Source organism: Struthio camelus, chromosome 21 (genome assembly GCF_040807025.1).
Source record: "Struthio camelus isolate bStrCam1 chromosome 21, bStrCam1.hap1, whole genome shotgun sequence".
In the NCBI taxonomy this organism is placed as follows: domain Eukaryota; kingdom Metazoa; phylum Chordata; class Aves; order Struthioniformes; family Struthionidae; genus Struthio; species Struthio camelus.
This window is the reverse complement of record NC_090962.1, coordinates 886,294-904,405: the sequence shown is the minus strand read 5'-3', so window position 1 is coordinate 904,405 and position 18,112 is coordinate 886,294. Positions and strand designations below refer to the sequence as shown.

The 18,112-nt window shown below is 61.8% G+C and overlaps 2 protein-coding genes across 3 annotated transcripts; one reads left to right on the top strand and one right to left on the bottom strand.

Annotated features, from left to right (window-relative positions):
- Positions 1-276: 276 nt before the first annotated feature.
- RNF207 (ring finger protein 207) lies at positions 277-8,438 on the top strand. Of its 2 annotated transcripts, XM_068915623.1 has the most exons (18): positions 277-341; positions 506-696; positions 2,616-2,748; positions 2,830-2,974; positions 3,052-3,133; positions 3,205-3,280; positions 3,366-3,491; positions 4,324-4,370; positions 4,458-4,530; positions 4,603-4,671; positions 4,765-4,833; positions 4,930-5,051; positions 6,365-6,554; positions 6,706-6,891; positions 6,994-7,045; positions 7,157-7,274; positions 7,361-7,453; positions 8,169-8,438. In XM_068915623.1, the coding sequence occupies exons 2-18, from the start codon at positions 506-508 to the stop codon at positions 8,341-8,343; spliced, it is 1,947 nt and encodes a 648-aa protein (XP_068771724.1). In that variant the 5' UTR covers positions 277-341; the 3' UTR covers positions 8,344-8,438. The 2 variants fall into 2 exon arrangements, with proteins under 2 accessions (XP_068771724.1, XP_068771723.1); XM_068915622.1 differs by lacking the exon at positions 277-341 and having other exon boundaries at positions 399-696; positions 2,616-2,974; positions 8,169-8,426.
- An 855-nt stretch (positions 8,439-9,293) lies between these two features.
- On the bottom strand, positions 9,294-17,252 carry ICMT (isoprenylcysteine carboxyl methyltransferase). Its single transcript, XM_068915624.1, has 5 exons — positions 17,026-17,252; positions 16,834-16,922; positions 15,820-15,989; positions 14,666-14,883; positions 9,294-13,701 (listed from the first exon to the last, which is right to left on the bottom strand). Exons 1-5 carry the CDS (start codon positions 17,245-17,247, stop codon positions 13,519-13,521), a joined length of 882 nt encoding a protein of 293 aa, XP_068771725.1. The 5' UTR covers positions 17,248-17,252; the 3' UTR covers positions 9,294-13,518.
- Positions 17,253-18,112: the final 860 nt, after the last annotated feature.

Genomic DNA, 18,112 nt, shown 5'->3' with positions numbered 1-18,112 from the left:
TCCCGCACCGCCCGCCTGCCCCCTGCACCCCCCCGGGACCCTGCAGCACCCCAAGGCGTCCCGCACCGCCCGCCTGCCCCCTGCACCCCCCCGGGGTCCCGCAGCACCGGGGCCCCGCAGCCCCCCGGGGCGCATCGCCAGGCTGCGTGGGTGCTGCCTCCCTGCGCGCCGGGGGCCCGGCAGGCGCCGGCCAGCCTGGGGGTTATTTTTGGGCCGGGGCGGCGTGCCGGCCCCGCGGTGCCCGCGCCGGGCAGGCGTCACGGGGCAGGCGGCCGCGCCGCCGGCATTGCTCTCATTCCAGCGCGGCGCGGACGCGGCGCCCGCTGCAGCCCCCCGGAGAGGTAAAGCCCGGGCGGCGGGGCCGGCTCCGTGCCGGGGCGCAGGGAGCTGCAGACCCGGGGCTGCAGCGGGGCAGGGGGCTCTGGGCGGGCGGCAGGGCCGGGGGCCGGAGCGGGGGGCCAGGGCTGGGGCCGGAGCGCGCCCTGCCCCGGCTCTGTGCCCCCAGATGGCCGGCGGGATCTTCGCCCCGCTGGGGGGCTGCGCGGGGCTGGAGCCCCCCAGCTGCCACCCGCTGGTGTGCCTGCTGTGCCACGAGCCCTACCAGCACCCCTGCCTGCTCGACTGCTACCACAACTTCTGCGCCGGCTGCCTGCGCGGCCGCGCCGCCGACGGCCGCCTCGCCTGCCCCCTCTGCGGGTAAGGCCCCCGCCGCCCGCCGGCAGCACCGCGGGGCCGCCCGCCCGGCCTCGGCGCCGCCACCGCCGAAGGGCGGCCAGCGCCTGCGCACGCGTGCCTGCCCGCGCTCGGGGGTGCAAACGTGACCCCCATGTGCATGTGTGTGCATGCAGGGGCACACGCGTGCCTGCCCGCGCTCGTGGGTGCAAACGTGACCCCATGTGCATGTGTGTGCATGCAGGGGCACACGCGTGCCTGCCCGCGCTCGTGGGTGCAAACGTGACCCCCATGTGCATGTGTGTGCATGCAGGGGCACACGCGTGCCTGCCCGCGCTCGTGGGTGCAAACGTGACCCCCATGTGCATGTGTGTGCATGCAGGGGCACACGCGTGCCTGCCCGCGCTCGGGGGTGCAAACGTGACCCCCATGTGCATGTGTGTGCATGCAGGGGCACACGCGTGCCTGCCCGCGCTCGTGGGTGCAAACGTGACCCCATGTGCATGTGTGTGCATGCAGGGGCACACGCGTGCCTGCCCGCGCTCGTGGGTGCAAACGTGACCCCATGTGCATGTGTGTGCATGCAGGGGCACACGCGTGCCTGCCCGCGCTCGTGGGTGCAAACGTGACCCCATGTGCATGTGTGTGCATGCAGGGGCACACGCGTGCCTGCCCGCGCTCGTGGGTGCAAACGTGACCCCCATGTGCATGTGTGTGCATGCAGGGGCACACGCGTGCCTGCCCGCGCTCGTGGGTGCAAACGTGACCCCCATGTGCATGTGTGTGCATGCAGGGGCACACGCGTGCCTGCCCGCGCTCGGGGGTGCAAACGTGACCCCCATGTGCATGTGTGTGCATGCAGGGGCACACGCGTGCCTGCCCGCGCTCGTGGGTGCAAACGTGACCCCCATGTGCATGTGTGTGCATGCAGGGGCACACGCGTGCCTGCCCGCGCTCGTGGGTGCAAACGTGACCCCATGTGCATGTGTGTGCATGCAGGGGCACACGCGTGCCTGCCCGCGCTCGTGGGTGCAAACGTGACCCCCATGTGCATGTGTGTGCATGCAGGGGCACACGCGTGCCTGCCCGCGCTCAGGGGTGCAAACGTGACCCCATGTGCATGTGTGTGCATGCAGGGGCACACGCGTGCCTGCCCGCGCTCGGGGGTGCAAACGTGACCCCCATGTGCATGTGTGTGCATGCAGGGGCACACGCGTGCCTGCCCGCGCTCGTGGGTGCAAACGTGACCCCATGTGCATGTGTGTGCATGCAGGGGCACACGCGTGCCTGCCCGCGCTCGTGGGTGCAAACGTGACCCCCATGTGCATGTGTGTGCATGCAGGGGCACACGCGTGCCTGCCCGCGCTCGGGGGTGCAAACGTGACCCCATGTGCATGTGTGTGCATGCAGGGGCACACGCGTGCCTGCCCGCGCTCGTGGGTGCAAACGTGACCCCCATGTGCATGTGTGTGCATGCAGGGGCACACGCGTGCCTGCCCGCGCTCAGGGGTGCAAACGTGACCCCATGTGCATGTGTGTGCATGCAGGGGCACACGCGTGCCTGCCCGCGCTCGGGGGTGCAAACGTGACCCCATGTGCATGTGTGTGCATGCAGGGGCACACGCGTGCATGCGTGCGCCCGTGGGTGCAGGCGTGAACATGCGTGCATGTGTAGGGGCACGGGTGTGCCTGCAAACATGTGAAGCCACGTGCATGTGTGTGCATGCAGGGGCACACGTGTGCCTGCCCGTGCTCGTGGGCGCAAACGTGGGGACACGTGCATGTGTGCGTGTGCACGCCTGTGCACGCGTGTGCAAGCGGGCCCCGCGGCATGAGCGCAGCGCAGGCGCCGGCGCGGCAGCCCGGCCCCTCGGCATGCGGGTTGTGCTATTTTGGGCGCTGCTTGGAGCTTGCCGGGACGGCGGCTGACGCGGCGCCCGCAGGCACCCGTCGGTGGTGAAGGGCGGCAGCGGGCTGCCCCCCGTGGACCGGCTCCTGCAGTTCCTGGTGGACGGCTCGGCCGAGGGCGACGAGGAGGCACAGTGCGCCAACTGCGACCTGCGCTGCGCCAAGGCGGTGAGCGCGCAGCGGCGGCGGCGGTGCCGACACGGGCCGCCCGCGGGGCCGCCGCCGCCACGCCGCTCTCTGCCCGCCCAGGAGCTGGACGCCATGTACTTCTGCAACACGTGCAGCCAGCCGCTGTGCGCCCCGTGCCGCGAGGAGACCCACCGCGCCCGCATGTTCGCCCGCCACGACATCGTCGCCCTGGCCAAGCGCACCAAGGACATCCACAAGAAGTGCGGTGAGCGGCGGCGGCGGCGGGCGGCCGGGCGGGCGGGCGGGCGGCCGGACCCGCCTGACGCCGGCGCCCCCTCGCAGCGCTCCACGAGGAGCCCTACATCATGTTCTCCACCGAGAAGAAGTCCATGCTCTGCATCAACTGCTTCCGCGACATGCAGGGGTAGGCGGCCGCACACCGGCCCCGCGCCGGCCCGCGCCGGCCCCGCCGCCCTCACGCCTGCCGCCCCGCAGGGAGAGCCGCGCGCACTGCATCGACATCGAGACGGCGTACATGCAGGGCTGCGAGAAGCTCGACCAGGCCGTCATGGTACGCCGGGGCGGCGCGGGGCTGCGGGGCCGCGGGGGGCCGCCACCGCCGCCGCACCGTGCAGCCGCCCGCCTGCCCTGCCCAGGCCGTCAAGGAGCTGCAGACGGCCACGCGCGAGGCCATCGTCCTGCTCAAGGCCATGATCGAGGAGGTGCACAACAGCGCCAGCGAGGAGGAGACGGCCATCAGCTCGCTCTTCAGCAGCATGCAGGTGCGGTGCGCAGGACACACGGCACGGCCGGGGTGCAGAGCACGGCCAGGGCACGCAGCACGGCCGGGGCATGTGGCATGGCACTGGTGCACCGCACAGCATCACTGCACAGCTTGGCTGGGGTGCACGGCACAGTTGGGGTGCACAGCTCAGCTGGGATGCACGGCTCAGCTGGGGTGCACGGCACAGCTGGGGTGCACGGCTCAGCTGGGTTGCACAGCTCAGCTGGGGTGCACAGCTCAGCTGCGGTGCACAGCATGGCTGGGGTGCACGGCACGGCCAAGATATGCAGCACAGCATGCATGCATGGCATGGCATGGCCAGGGCACGCAGCACAGCCAGGGCATGTGGCATGGCACTGGTGCACCGCACAGCATCACTGTACAGCTTGGCTGGGGTGCACGGCACAGTTGGGGTGCACGGCACGCCTGGGGTGCACAGCTTAGCTGGGGTGCACGGCACAGCCGGGGTGCAGAGCATGGCCAGGGCACGCAGCACGGCCAAGATATGCAGCACAGCATGCATGCATGGCATGGCATGGCCAGGGCACGCAGCACAGCCAGGGCATGTGGCATGGCACTGGTGCACCGCACAGCATGGGTGCACCGCATGGCCGGGGTGCATGGCACAGCTGGAGTGCGTGGCACAGCTGGTGCACGGCACAGCTGAGGTGCACAGCTCGGCCGAGGTGCACAGCACGGCAAGGGTGCACGGCACAGCTGGGGTGCACGGCACGCCGGGGGCGCGCAGCTCGGCCGGGGTGCACGGCACGGCGAGGGTGACGGCACGGCGGCTCGAGGCCGCCAGCACGGACAGGCTGTGCCGCCGGCAGGAGAAGCTGGCCGAGAGGAGGCAGGCGCTGCTGAAGGCGGTGCGGAGGTGAGGGCCGGGCTCGGCCGGGCCGGGCGCGGGGCGGGCCGGGCGCCGGACCCCGCCGACGGCCGCGCCGCCCCGCTCTGCCCGCAGCCAGCACGAGGAGAAGGAGAAGGCGTTCAGGGAGCAGCTCGCCCACCTCGCCGCGCTGCTGCCCACGCTGCAGGTAGGCGCCGGGCGGGCGGGCGGCCGGGCGGGCGGCCCGCGGCGCAGGGCTCACGCGGCCGCCTCGCCGCAGGTGCACCTGGTCACCTGCTCGGCCTTCCTGAGCTCCGCCAACAAAGCCGAGTTCCTGGACCTGGGCTACGTGAGTGGGGCGGGAGGCGCCGGCCCCGCGGCGGGCGGCCGGCCGGCCGGGTCCCCGCGCCGCCCCGCCGCCAACCCCGCCGCTCCCTTCCAGCAACTCATGGAGAGGCTGCAGAAGATCGTCAAGCTGCCCCATCGCCTGCGGCCGGCCCAGACCAGCAAGGTAGAGCCCGGCCGGCGCCCCAGCACGGCGCAGGCAGTGCTCCGAGGCCGCCGTGCGCCCGAGCCCCCGCGCCGCTCGCCTCCCTCTCGCCCGCAGATCAGCACCGAGTACCGGGCCGAGTTCGCCCGCTGCCTGGAGCCGCTGCTGACGCTGACGCCTCGCCGCTCCGTGGTGGGCAGCGCCGGCGCCATCGGGCCCGGCATCGCCGCCGCCAACATGTGAGGCGCCCGCCCGGGCTGCGTCCCTGGGCAAGCGCCGCAGCGGGCACGGCCGGGGGCAGAGCCGCCTGGCTTTGCTCGGCACCCGCACCGCCGCCCGTGGGAGCAGCCCTGGGAGGCGCATGGGCACCCGAGACTGGTGGTGCCAGTCCCCCATGTGGCTCGGACCCCACTGCCACCCTGGCTTGGCTCAGCTGCAGCAAGGGCAGCATGCACCCTGCTGTGCACCCCGCCATGCAGCCTGTCGTGCACCCCACTAAGCACCCTGCTGTGCACCCTGCTGTGCAGCCTGTCCTGCACCCAGCTGTGCACCCCACCGCCATGCACCCTGCCATGCAGCCTGTCGTGCACCCCACTAAGCACCCTGCTGTGCACCCTGCCGTGCATCCTGTCCTGCACCCAGCTGTGCACCCCACCACCATGCACCCTGCCACTGTGCACCCTGCCATGCAGCCTTTTGTGCACCCCACCGTGCACCCTGCAGTGCATCCCGGCCCACACCTCGCTGTGCACCCACCGTGCCAAGCTTGCCCCCAGTGCTGCCCTTGAGCCTGTCACCTTGGCGGTGGCCCGGGGACAGCGCGGAGCACAGCTGTGCTGATTAACGACAGGCACGGGGGCTTCAAGTGACAGTTCTGGGAAGCGGGGCGGCACGCGTGGTGCTGCGGGCGGGCGGCGGGGTGCCGGGCGAGCAGCACCCCCAGCCCCTGCACCGGTGCGCCGCGGGGCTCTGCTCCCACCACCGCCGCCGCTGCCACCGCCGCCGCTGCTGGCACCCGGCCCCGGCGCCGAGCTCCCGGTGCCCCGCGTGCCGGCCCCGCCGCCGCCGCCCGCAGCCTCTTTGTCCCTCACTATTTTTATCAGAATTTCACAGAAGTGCCCCAGCAGCGTTCCCTGGCCCGCGATATATTTAGGCCCCTTGATGTCACGGCGGCGCGGGCCCTGCCAGGCGCTGCCGGCGCCGCCACGCAGAGCGGCCGCCCGGCCGGGCTCTGCACGGTAGGGTGGCGGCGGGCGCCGCGGCCGGGCCGGCCTCGGAGGGCCGGGGCGGCACGGGGCGAGCCCGGGGCGGCGGGCTGCGGCGGCTGCTCGCGGCCGGCGGAGGGGGCGCGAGCCGGTCCCCCGGCTCGCCCCAGCGAGGGAGGGAGCGGGGGCCCGGGCTGGCCCCTTCCCGGCTGCGGGCCGCCGGGGGCGCGGGGTGCCGGCGGCAGCGGCCCCGCATCGCAGGGGACGAGGGGGGAGAAGGCTGCGGGGGCGGGCGGCAGGGCAGCGCCGCGCCGGCGTCACCCGCTCTGTCCCCGGCCCCGCCGCAGCATCTCGGGCAGCCCCTGCTCCAGGACGCTCCTCGTGCCCAGCGGCCCGCCGGCTGCCGACGGCATGGCCAGCAGCTCCGTCGTGCGCAAGCCCACCATGCACCGCTACATCAGCACCAAGGTGCTGCTGGCCGAGGGCGGCGACTCGCCCTTCACCGAGCACTGCCGCAACTACGAGAACACGTACCGGGTAAGGCTGCGCCCCGGCCGGGCGCCTCGCTTCGCCGCGGCCGCCGGCCCGCCCCGCGCCCCGCGCCCGGTGCCCCGCGCCCGGCAGCTCGCGCGGGGCCGGGGGCGGCAGCGGGCGCCGCGGGCACTCGCCGCTGCCCCGTGCCGCGCAGGTGCTGCAGGCGGAGATCCAGAGCCTGAAGGACCAGGTGCAGGAGCTGCACCGCGACCTCACCAAGCACCACTCCCTCATCAAGACGGAGATCATGAGCGAGATCCTGCAGAAGTCGCTGCAGATGGACGTGCAGATCGCCGCCCACTACTCCGCCGTGGAGATGATGCGCAGCGTCTTCGAGGAGGTACGGCCGGGCGCCGCCCCGGCGGGCCGGGAGGGCTGCGGGGCGCCCGGGCAGCCCCGCTCTCGCTGCGCCGCCCTGCCCGCGGCGCTCTTCTCCCCGCAGACTTGGGAAGAGACGTATCAGCGCGTGGCCAACGAGCAGGAGATCTATGAAGGTACCGGGGACGGCCGGCTGCTCGGCTGCGCCGCGGGGGCTGCCGCCGGCGGGAGAGGAGCTACCGCGGCCGCCCGGCGCCCGCAGCCAGCCCGCGCTCTCGCCCGCCCAGCCCAGCTCCACGACCTGCTGCAGCTGAGGCAGGAGAACAGCTACCTGACCACCATCACCAAGCAGATCGCCCCTTACGTCCGCTCCATCGCCAAGGTGAAGGAGCGCCTGGAGCCCAGGTAAGGCGGCGGGCGCTGCCGGCGGCGCGGCTCTGCCCGCCCCGCGCCGGCGGCAGCGCTGCCGCTCGCCCGCCGTCTCGCTGCAGGTTGCAGGAGTGCCGCGAGCCCCGGGACGAGCAGGCGGAGACGCTGCTCAGGAGCCACGACGACAGCGCGGCGCCCGGCGAAGCAGCGCAGAGGCAGGCGACAGGCGAGGGCGCCCCGTGCCGCGGCGAGCCCTCCCGCCGAGCCGCCGGCCTCGGCGCGGGCAGGGGTCCGCCGCCTGCCTCTCTCCAGCCTTAGAAACGCCCGCCAGGGATGGCAAAGTGCTTTCCGTTGCTAAAGGCGCCGCCCCACAGGGCTGAGCAGCCAGGGCCACCCACAGCGGCGTTGGGAGACGCCTCTCCCAAGGGCTAGAAGTGGGATTAGCGACGAGGAAGGGAAGCAGGCACCCGGCCGAGCCGGCTGGCCGGCCCCTCGCTGCTGGAGGGGGAGCCTGGCCCGCTCAGCGGCCTTCGTCCGCCTCCAGCCGCGCGCCAGGGCTTCGCTCCCGAGGCCGAAGGCTCCGCGGCCGCAGGGCAGCGCCGCTCGCCCCGGCTGGCCGTTAGCGCCCCAGGCTCTGCGGCAGACTTGGTCGCGTTAAGCCAGGGAGCGACTCAGAGAAGCAGGCAGCACCTTGGCCGGGGCAGCGCGGGAGGAGCTGTAAACGAGCGCTAGCACCGGGCTGCCCGGGAAGCCTCACGCTCTGCTAGAGCTGCTCTAAATTCGGTGCAGCGAGCACGGAAGCAGCGAGCTCAGAGCGGCTCAGCGAGCGCGGGCTGCGCGCCTGGCCCTCCCCTCCAGGAAAGAGCTGCTCGCTAAAACAGGTCACCTGGCGCTTGAGGCGGCTCAGCCAAGGCTCCTTTTCCCCTCCAGGAGCGATTCGGCAGGCAGCAGCGAGGAGAGCAGGGAGAAGGCTCTGGAGAGCAAAGGGGACAACCGGCCGCTCAGCATCGCCGCCGAGGATCCGCTCCTGAAAAACAAGGACTATTACAAAAGCAAGCAGAAAGGCGGAGCCGACAGCACCGCCCGCAAAGAGTTTGCAACTTAAAAAAGCCAAATGCCGTGAGAGAGAGAGTCCAATTGCTTTGAGCTCATTATAGGTAAACGTTAGCTAATTAAAGTGTATTTAATGAGGAGCTTCTCAAGCATGCATACGGTGACATTCAGGTTGTTTGAAAGACATCCATTCACTGGGATGAAAAGAACCAGAGTTTTAAAAACTTAGTTTTCGACAAAATAGTCTAGAGTTACAGGCTCGTGCTTGTGCGTTGAGTTCAAACGTGGCCTTCGACACCCCAGCTGCGGTCAGAGGCCCCAGACCTCCCGCCAGCGCCAGAGCCCAGGATTCACCCCACTGAGCTCCCGCTCTGGGGAGGAGCGGGGAGCTGCTGGGAACAGCCCCAGGCCTCCCCCTTTCTTTTCATCATGTCCTGGGATTTCTCTTACCTGTGCTACGCTGTCTGCTGCCTGCCGCAGAGTTCTGGGTGTCTATCAAAAATACCTGGCTTACATTTAGGTTTCGTCTTTGTATTAGCGATTGTTATGGTTTCTGCGAAACACATTCAAATGCATGGATTTAACCCTCCGTGTTCTTTCCCTGGCTTTAATGGAGAATCCAGCAGCTCAGTTTAACGAGCACTGCGTCATGTTTATCTGAAGCGGGAAATTGCATTGTGCAGCTCAAAAATTAGGGCGTTGGGAAACATCCTCCTCCCTGAGGAGAGAGGTAAAACCACCTCGACACGTAAGCGTGACCAGAGTGCTGTTTTCTTACTGAACGCAGGAGAGCGTTAAGCGAATCGGTTGTACATAGCAGTTTGAAAACCAGTGCCGCTTCTTGCTGCTTAGCGCCAGACGTGGGCAGACGCAGCTACCGCAAGCTGGGAATCTGGCAGCAAGCGGTGACGAGCGCGCACATGCAGGAACTCCCATCGGACGTCCTAGAGGGTGGTGGTTGAGGAACAGGACACTTTACAATCAGCACATGAATGCAGACTATTTTGATCAAGGATACCTTTATTTAAGAAATGAAAAGTATGCTCAACATCTGCAAAAGAAAAGCTTAGACATATTAAGTCCTTCCTCATGTACAAAGAAGTACTAATACTTGGTGTCCAGCAGGTGGTTCTCACACCTGACCCCAAGCAGATGCAGAGTCATTGTGGTAAAACACTTGTCTTTTTCAACACAAAGTTTCCTATCTCAGATGTTGAGCTAACGGCCTCCTGCTCCAATAGGGATGCCTGAGCGCTTGCTCCAAAAACGAGAAGCTGCTTCCCTATCGGATTGCAAATCTAAAGCTTATTTACCAAATGAGAAAGGGCTAGATTAGAAGCGGCTCACAACAGTCAGGTAGTGCAGTGGGTGGGCAAGTACGCATTTGCATATAAAAGCTCTACCCCGATTGTCTAAGAACTCTTATTTTGTGCCATGAGCAAAGACAAAAACCAGAGAATCAGAATACAGCTAACGTTCTGAAGTGTAACATGTATCAAAACCCTGCTTTAGGAATTACTTTGTTTCTCTGAAAAAATAATTTACTTAATCACTTACTATCTCATGTATTAACAACGAGATAAAACGGCATGATTTAGTCCCTCTTTTGTCTGCAATGCAGGACAAGAGAAAACAGGCCTGTCAGTTCTGGGCGTTCCAGCTGCTCTTAAAACCCACACTAAGTTCGTAAACTCAGGGCAGGGGGAATTAGATGCGTGCTAAAGCCAGGACTTCCCATCAGGGTTGCAGTGTGTCTTCTGAACTGCTAACAGGGAGCAGAATCAAAAACTTAAGTACAGTAACAGAAAGAGGTTCTCTATTCCTTTTAATAGTTATTCTAGTTAAAAAAAATTGTGGGCTGCTGCAGCACAGAAGCGTAGTGTTTAACTAGTTGATTTAGATTTTCAGTAAAAATTCAGATACCTTCCTCTTGTCTGGTGAGCTCCTTTCTCCTAACTAAGATTCCACATACTCAAGTCACGGGACACACACAGAGGACTGTTTGTGGAACATAACTGCTAGCCAGCCTGATTGAGGGCAAAGGTTCAAAAAGCACCAAGTGAGCCTTGAAGTTTTGCTACAGATGAGGAAGTTTTTTCCGATTTTGTTGTTTCAGCACATCCTGCCTTGGACAAACCCTACTGCCATACAAGCGCTAAGCTGGGTAAAAGTTAGTGTTAACACGAAGAGCCGCTTCTTTGGGGTGCTGCCAACGTGTCGGAGCAGAGTGGCGCTCTCTGCAAGCACTGCTCTTCTGCCCAGCGTGCTACAGCTACTGCTCTTCTCATCAACACAGCGAGCCAAGTTTTGGTTTACGGAAAAGAGAATAAAAGAAAGCACATCTTTGAGAAAGTGTTCCCACCAGGACAGCATGCACCCTGACAGCTAGCAGACGTATTCCACAGCACCTGAGGTTCAGTAGGCACGATTTGGCACCGCCCATGATTTAGCCTGAAAGCCCTCCTCCTCATAACTGGGAGCATCCTATCTCTACGCTGACACCAATTATTTATTGGAAGCCAAAAGAGAACCACCGGCATTCAGCTTCATGCTTTAGAAACAGCAGTCATTACTTAAAAAATATACATGATAGTCAAAATACCTATGCACAGACAGCTATCCTAAGCATGTGACACGATGCATCTTCCAAAGCACAAGTTCCAGGATCGTGGATCTGTATGACTATCAAACTGCAGCAGAGTATACTTTCTTAAATACGCCTTCAGACTAAGTAAAGAAAAAGACTTCAGTAGGTAAGTGCTGAACATCTAACAGGAGTTTAAGTTCAGAAGCCAGGCACCCTGCTTTACACCGCAGCACCTGCCTTATGGCCAGAAGGAAACAAAGGCCAGAAGGGGAGAGAGGGTGAAGAACCCCGCTGAGGGAGCCGGCTCGTCAGCCGGCCGAGAACCTCACCAGCTTTCTTCTGGCAGCTGTCTGCGAGGGGCACGCGAACGTAACTGACTGCGGGGAACGGAGATCAGTCTTCCCGAGGAGACATCTCCAGGAGCACCACGGGCAACGTGACGTTAGCTTACAGCTTGTAAAATAAGACTACCGTTGCATCAACACGTCTCGTTGCAATCAAATATACGTTTGGATTCACACATGGTGTCCCACTTAAATGACAGGACAAAGCTAGTTTCTTAGTGAACTAATTCCCTAATACATTTTCCACTACTTGGGAGACAAATCGTGCAGCTGGTGACACGTTTCAGTTGACTACAAAGAACAATTTGAGACTAAAAAATAATTTCCGCTGTTAACTTGTGTCAAATCCAAGTGATAATTGCTTTCGTTTCAAAGTACATTTATGCAAGTTCACAGGAGATACATTGTAAGACGTACAAAAAATATTTTTAACGGAGTTAAAAACTACTTTGTCCGAGACGTCTGAGGTATGTTGGCTATAAGAGCAAAAATTACAGTTTCCTTGGAGAAGTATATCGGAGGCACCTCTATTGCAAAGAAAAGTCTGAACACGAGCTTACAAATAACTACGCAGAGAAATCAACGCTATCCGGTTGTTATATTTTCATATTCTTTTCTTCCAAGCTAAAAACATATTCAGTAGAAGACAAAGTTATCAGAGAATGTTGTAAGCTGATATTCAATGCAGAAAGTACTCTGTAATACAAAGCGTAACCCGGAGAAGAAAGGATTTCACATAGCTTAATAAGCAAGTAGAGAATTCAGAATTTGCCCCTAGCTCTCTGGCTATGCAGTTCCACAGGTTATTGAAAGTCAGGGTCGTACTTCAATTTAATACTGAAGTGTACTGAAAACCCACCGGGAATTATAAAATTAAGAATTCTAATCTCGACGCTGTTACCACCACCTCAAGAGATCTCCGATAACAACCAGACAGAAGTTGGCAATTTTTTCTTTCCTTTTTTTCTTTAAAAAATAAACCGAAAAAAAAAAAATCCATCAGTGCCCTTGGTCCTGAGCTGTATTACAGTTCCTTCATTAAGGAATACTGCAAGCCCAAAGCACGTACTGACGAGCAGCTAATTTCCGTTCCAGCAAGGAAGAATTATGTAAAACCCAAGAAAACAGTGAACCTCTTTGGTATATAATAACAGAAGAAGTTATACCACAAAACTTGAATAGCAACCATTTCCAAAATGGTAATATTTAAAATAGAGTTAGCAGGCCAAACTTCTCTTCTTCAGAGAACTTCCCTAGCAGCATGTCCTCTTCACACGAACAGTCCCAGGTTTAATGCAAAACTAGGCAAGGATCTTAAGTGCTAAAGCTCTTTGCAAGCTTGACAGCTACGGGTCTTGTCCTGACTTTCCAAGATCTGGAAAACAAAAGCCAAACCAAAAATCTTGGGATCTCTGCAAGGCAGAGACTTGACTAGTAAAGACACTAAAGACACCTGACAGGATAGGAAGCAGCGTGATTTGGAAGCAAGTCCAACGAGAATACTGTCTGTAGGGACAGAACAGACTTGGCAAGGGGATTCGGGGAACTAGCAACTGAAACCGACTCTTGGGTTCGTGGCAACAACTGTGGAATACAAGACTGCTTACGCTTTTGCGATGTTTAATAGAGATGCTTGCAATTGAGAAGCATCGCGAGTACTTAAAAGGCTCCCTATTAACACAGCGACTGGGGGAAACCGGTTTGTGCCACCTTGCCAGCTTTCTGGCAAGCGTATATCCAAAACAATACGTAGACCCATGCATTTGAAGAGACAAGATAAAGCCCTGCTCCTGCAAGCTGTCCAAGCACAAAGCTAGTCCACCGAGTTCAGTGGCATCGGACTAGGCCTTGCAGAATCAGATCTAGAGAGATTGAAGCTGTGCTGTCTAGCTCGTGAGCTCAAAAAGCTTTAAAAATTAAGGTATGCCACAGAAACAATCTTCCAACTAGCACCTTTCCAGTGCAACGGTAGAAGTGCAAAGCTCATTCTCCAAAAGAATCAGTCAACATGAGTTTCAGTACAATTCAGTTGTTGTAGGCAGAGTGATTCGTCTGAGGATCGCTATCGGCTAAATTATCCAGAAGATCCCTGAATGTGCATACGGAGTACTCTTATCTCAAGAAGGACGAACAAGCTGCTGATCTTCTAGTGACCCAGAAGGCCGTCCAGCTCTTTAGCCCTTAATGAGCTTCTAGTGGATGGCCAGGCTGCTATCAGAGCCAGTACTATGCATAGTTCCTCGCCCTACAATGCTTGGAGCCAGATGCTTGCTCAGTCAGTGCAGTTGTGCATGTGTTACAGTTCCACTTTAACTCCTCGAATAAAAGGGAGGCCTGATGGCACCTTCTTTTTGTACTCCAGATACTCTTCTCCAAAAAAGTGAATGAGCGTGATCTCCTCCTCCTCTATTCGCTCTCGGAAGAAGCGCCAGGATGCTAACGTGTAGCCAACCACACAGATGGGGTTGCAGAGTAATACCTGTAAAGAGACACAAGCAGTTACAGTCTAATTGGACCTGCAACATTCCAGTCTCCCTGGTAAACTGGTGCTTCCCTCCACCCCCAATATGCGAATGAATTCTCCTTAACCGTCAACAATAAATTGCCAGAAGGTCTAAGAACTCTCCGAGAAAAACATAAAATCCCAACACCTTTTGCAGAATTTCATTCTATCATGAGATTAGTTCTTAGGCAGAAAGCAGTTTGCAAGCACGTATCTACTCCTCTCACCCCAACTGCAAAGAGCGGACTGGTATCTAAAAAGGACGTGTCAGGGCTTACATCTTTAGGCAGTTGTGCTGCTTTGCATGCAGTATTTACGGTACCTCTCAAAAAAAAAACAAACAAAAAAACAAAACCTAGAAAGGCCAACACCCACTCGACCACCAGAACAGCATAACTGAGGTAACGCACACAGAGTTATAACTTTACCGTAGTCGGCTTCAAGTTGACCCTGTGGTTGTCTGTCCAGGGTCTTAGGTACTCTTAAAGTTAGTGGTGTTTGCCAGCCCTGCACAATACTGACATCTGACAAGAATAAGGTCGAGTCCGATCGCTTACTGGAAGACACTTTGGCAGTAAAGATGAAAGGGAACTCTGGACACACCCTGGAAGCTTTAAGGTCCCATGGCTAGCAGCAGATCACACCTTGAACCTCTGAAAGTGTTCCAGCTCAAACCCAGGCTCCATTGCCTCTGCTTATGTCATAGAGAAAATTAAGGTGATATGGTCTTCCCAAACATCACAGAGGGTGGAGTTCAGAGGCCAGCAGTTTCATGACTCCCAGCTACAAGTGTGCTGGTGGAAGACAGAATGTGTCAAAATCCATAGCAGGGACCCCTGCAGTTGACAATTTGCGGTTTATATCACATACAGGTTTGGGGCAGCATAAAGAAATAACTAGATTATAAGATCAAAATATCTAAGCGTGTTGTATACGATACCTGTGTTCCAATACTCCAGTAAAACCATCCCACGTAAGACGGGTGCCGGAACCACCCATACACCCCACTTGTCACCAAAGTATGAGTATCCGATTTCTCATTCTGAACAATATGGTTGAAGTTGGAGCCAGCTGTGAGCATGGCAGCTTTCCTCAGACAATCCCCAAAGATCACCATCAATAACCCTACAGTACTGAGCCAGGTGATCTGCTTCATTTCTGCAAGTGAATAAGTACCGGTCACAACAGGTTTTAACAGATTACTCTTTCATTGCAGGTAAAAAGGAAGCTTAAGGTTAGAAGTTTGGGGTAGGGCAAGCATGGGCCTTCCACACTCTTTAACCTAAACTGATGGGCCTTCCAGAGCAGAACCCGAAAGCTATCAGGCACTAGCTCTACCAACACAAGGGTCTCGGGCGGAGGGCGGGTTCTTTGTTATCTTAAAACGAGGCAGCATATAAAACGCTTTGTGTTCAACGCATTATTGTTCTGCAACGAAAAAGCGTCATCTAACACTTACTCTTCACAATCTAAACTGACCAAGCAGCAGCCTCTTTAAGTCTTCCTGCTGAATTGCTCTAGAGGAAGCCAAGCGCCGAGGCAGAACCAAGTTTTACACTGCTTGAAAAAGTAAGGCTAGCCTGCTCAGCCCTCGTATAGAACGCTACCATCTGAACTTCCATTTCGTTAAAATAGCCCTCGATGTTGTGATGGGGAACGAGAATTTCTTCCCTCCCAGAAAACAGATTTGGAGAACTGCAATAGCTGTTATTTATTCATTTCAAAGCAAAGGAAAATCAAGTCCTAACGTGACTTAAACATTGTTATTTGTACCACAAACGTGGCTAAGAGACTCAACAGATCTCAACGGATGCTAAATAGTAAAGATTCACTGGCACGCTGGAGCGAGGCTGACACTAGTTTCGGGTGCATAAATTAATAAGGCTTTGAACACAGAAAGGTTAACAGGCAGCGTCAGACCCCTCCCTCCCTCAGACCACCCAGCACGGGTCAGGCGAGCACGGGTAACCAGCGCGTTTTGCCCACCGTTTGCTAACAGACAGGTTACTCTTAGCTAGGCCACGATCACCCATAGACTGATGCTCTAAGAGCTTAGCCAGAGAAAAGCAGCAAGGGATGGGAAGGGCTACTGACCGGGCCAAATGAACTTTTCCAGGGTGAACTCCACCCAGGAGGAGAGGGCGGCCAGGTTGTACTCGAAGCTGTGGTTGAGGAGGAAGGAGTCCAGCGAGAGGCTGCGCGGGTTGTTGATGGCTGTCACTAGGTACTCGGAGTAGTGGAAGAGGGACAGGGAGCACATGTACCTGCGGTGGGGCGGGCTGCGTCGGTCGCGCTTCTCCCTGGGGCCGGGACACCCCGGGGGAGGGCTTCCCCCTGCCCCGGGACAGGTAAACTCCCCCCCCTCACCCTGGAGGAGGGCTTCCTCCTGCCCAGGCAACCCTCAGGGTCACACCCCCCTCTCCTAAGATCAGGCTCCCCACCCCAGGGCTGCCTCCCCTTCCCCGAGCTCCCCCATAGGACCAGACTCTCCTCCTCTGGGGTGGGGACCTACCTCGAGTCCCCCCCCGTCCCACAGGACCAGACCTCCCCCTGGCAGGGTCAGCCTTCCCCATTGCCCCGAGCTCCCCCAAAGGATCAGACTCCCCTCCTCCAGGGTGAGGCCCCCCCCCCTCCACCAGCTCCTCCATGGGACTGGACTTCCCCCCCCAGGACCAGGCCCTCCCCTCCCCCGAGCCCCCCCCCCAAACGGGACCGGAGCCCCCCCCAGGACCAGGCCCTCCCCTCCCCCGAGCCCCCCCCCAACGGGACCGGAGCCCCCCCCAGGACCAGGCCCTCCCCTCCCCCGAGCCCCCCTCCAACAGGACCGGAGCCCCCCCCAGGACCAGGCCCTCCCCCGAGCCCCCCCCCAACGGGACCGGAGCCCCCCCCAGGACCAGGCCCTCCCCTCCCCCGAGCCCCCCCCCCCAACGGGACCGGAGCCCCCCCCAGGACCAGGCCCTCCCCTCCCCCGAGCCCCCCCCCCAAACGGGACCGGAGCCCCCCCCAGGACCAGGCCCTCCCCTCCCCCGAGCCCCCCCCCCGAACCAGACTCCCCTCCCCCAGGGCCGGGCTCCCCCCGGGCCGGGCGGCCGCCCCGCCGCCCCTTACCAGCCGAAGTGCCGCCAGGCGGAGCGGCCGGCGCTGAGCAGCAGCCCGCAGCCGAAGGCGAAGCCCAGGAAGCAGGCCCGGATGGCGATCTGCAAGCACAGGGCACGGCACGGAGGGAGCGGGGCTGCCCGGGCCGCCGCCCCCCGCCCGCCGCCCGCCCGCCCGCCGCCCACCCCCCGCCGCCCGCCCCACCTTGTAGAGCGGCGGCCGGTAGAGCAGCAGCAGCGCCGCGTTCACGGCCGCCACGTGCAGGGCGAGGGCCAGGCGGCCGCGGAGCCCGGGCGCCACCAGCACTGCGGGCGGCGCCGCCAGCAGCGCCGGCAGCGCCGCCACCGAGGCGCCCAGCAGGAAGGCGGCCAGGCTGGCGCGGGCCTCGCGGCCCAGCCGCCACCGCCGCCCCGCCGCCGCCGCCATCGTGGCGGCCCGCCCCGCCACGCCCGCCGTCGCCCAGGAAACGGCGCGCGCCGCTCTCGCGAGAGCTTCTCCCCATCACCGGCCCGCCGCTCTCGCGAGAGCTCCCCCCTCTCACCGGCCCGCCGCTCTCGCGAGAGCTCCCCCCTCTCACCGGCCCGCCGCTCTCGCGAGAGCTCCCCCCTCTCACCGGCCCGCCGCTCTCGCGAGAGCTCCCCCCTCTCACCGGCCCGCCGCTCTCGCGAGAGCTCCCCCCTCTCACCGGCCCGCCGCTCTCGCGAGAGCTCCCCCCTCTCACCGGCCCGCCGCTCTCGCGAGAGTTCCCTGCACCGGCCCGCCGCTCTCGCGAGAGCCTCCCGGTCCCGCCGCTGGCTGCGGCGTTCACTCCCGCCGGTCGCTTTTTTTATGGCAAATGGGTAAAAGGCACGAGGTGGAGCGGTTCCGTGACGAGCCCGAATCCCCCGGGGGCCGGGCACCTCCCGCCGGCCTCCGCCTGCCCAGGCCCCGCCAGAGCCGCGGCCCGCTTGCCGTGCCGTGCTGCCGCGCAGGGGACACCGGGGACGCCAGGCCTCGCCGCCCCGCTCGCACCGTGCCACCGGCTGCTCCCGCCGTGCCGTGCCGCCACACCGGGGACGCCAGGCCTCGCCGCCCCGCTCGCACCGTGCCACCGGCTGCTCCCGCCGTGCCGTGCTGCCGCGCAGGGGACACCGGGGACGCCAGGCCTCACCGCCCCGCTCGCACCGTGCCACCGGCTGCTCCCGCCGTGCCGTGCCGCCACGCAGGGGACACCGGGGACGCCAGGCCTCACCGCCCCGCTCGCACCGTGCCACCGGCTGCTCCCGCCGTGCCGTGCCGCCACGCAGGGGAC

Coding starts and splice junctions, on each gene's coding strand:
- RNF207 (XM_068915622.1), top strand. CDS start 506: ATGGCCGGCGGGATCTTCGCCCCGCTGGGGGGCTGCGCGGGGCTGGAG. Junction 6,892..6,993: donor TGCGCAGCGTCTTCGAGGAG/GTACGGCCGGGC, acceptor TTCTCCCCGCAG/ACTTGGGAAGAGACGTATCA. Junction 7,454..8,168: donor CCCGGCGAAGCAGCGCAGAG/GCAGGCGACAGG, acceptor TTTCCCCTCCAG/GAGCGATTCGGCAGGCAGCA.
- ICMT (XM_068915624.1), bottom strand. CDS start 17,247: ATGGCGGCGGCGGCGGGGCGGCGGTGGCGGCTGGGCCGCGAGGCCCGC. Junction 15,990..16,833: donor GCCTGGCGGCACTTCGGCTG/GTAAGGGGCGGC, acceptor GCCCCACCGCAG/GTACATGTGCTCCCTGTCCC. Junction 13,702..14,665: donor ACTGGAGTATTGGAACACAG/GTATCGTATACA, acceptor GTCTCTTTACAG/GTATTACTCTGCAACCCCAT.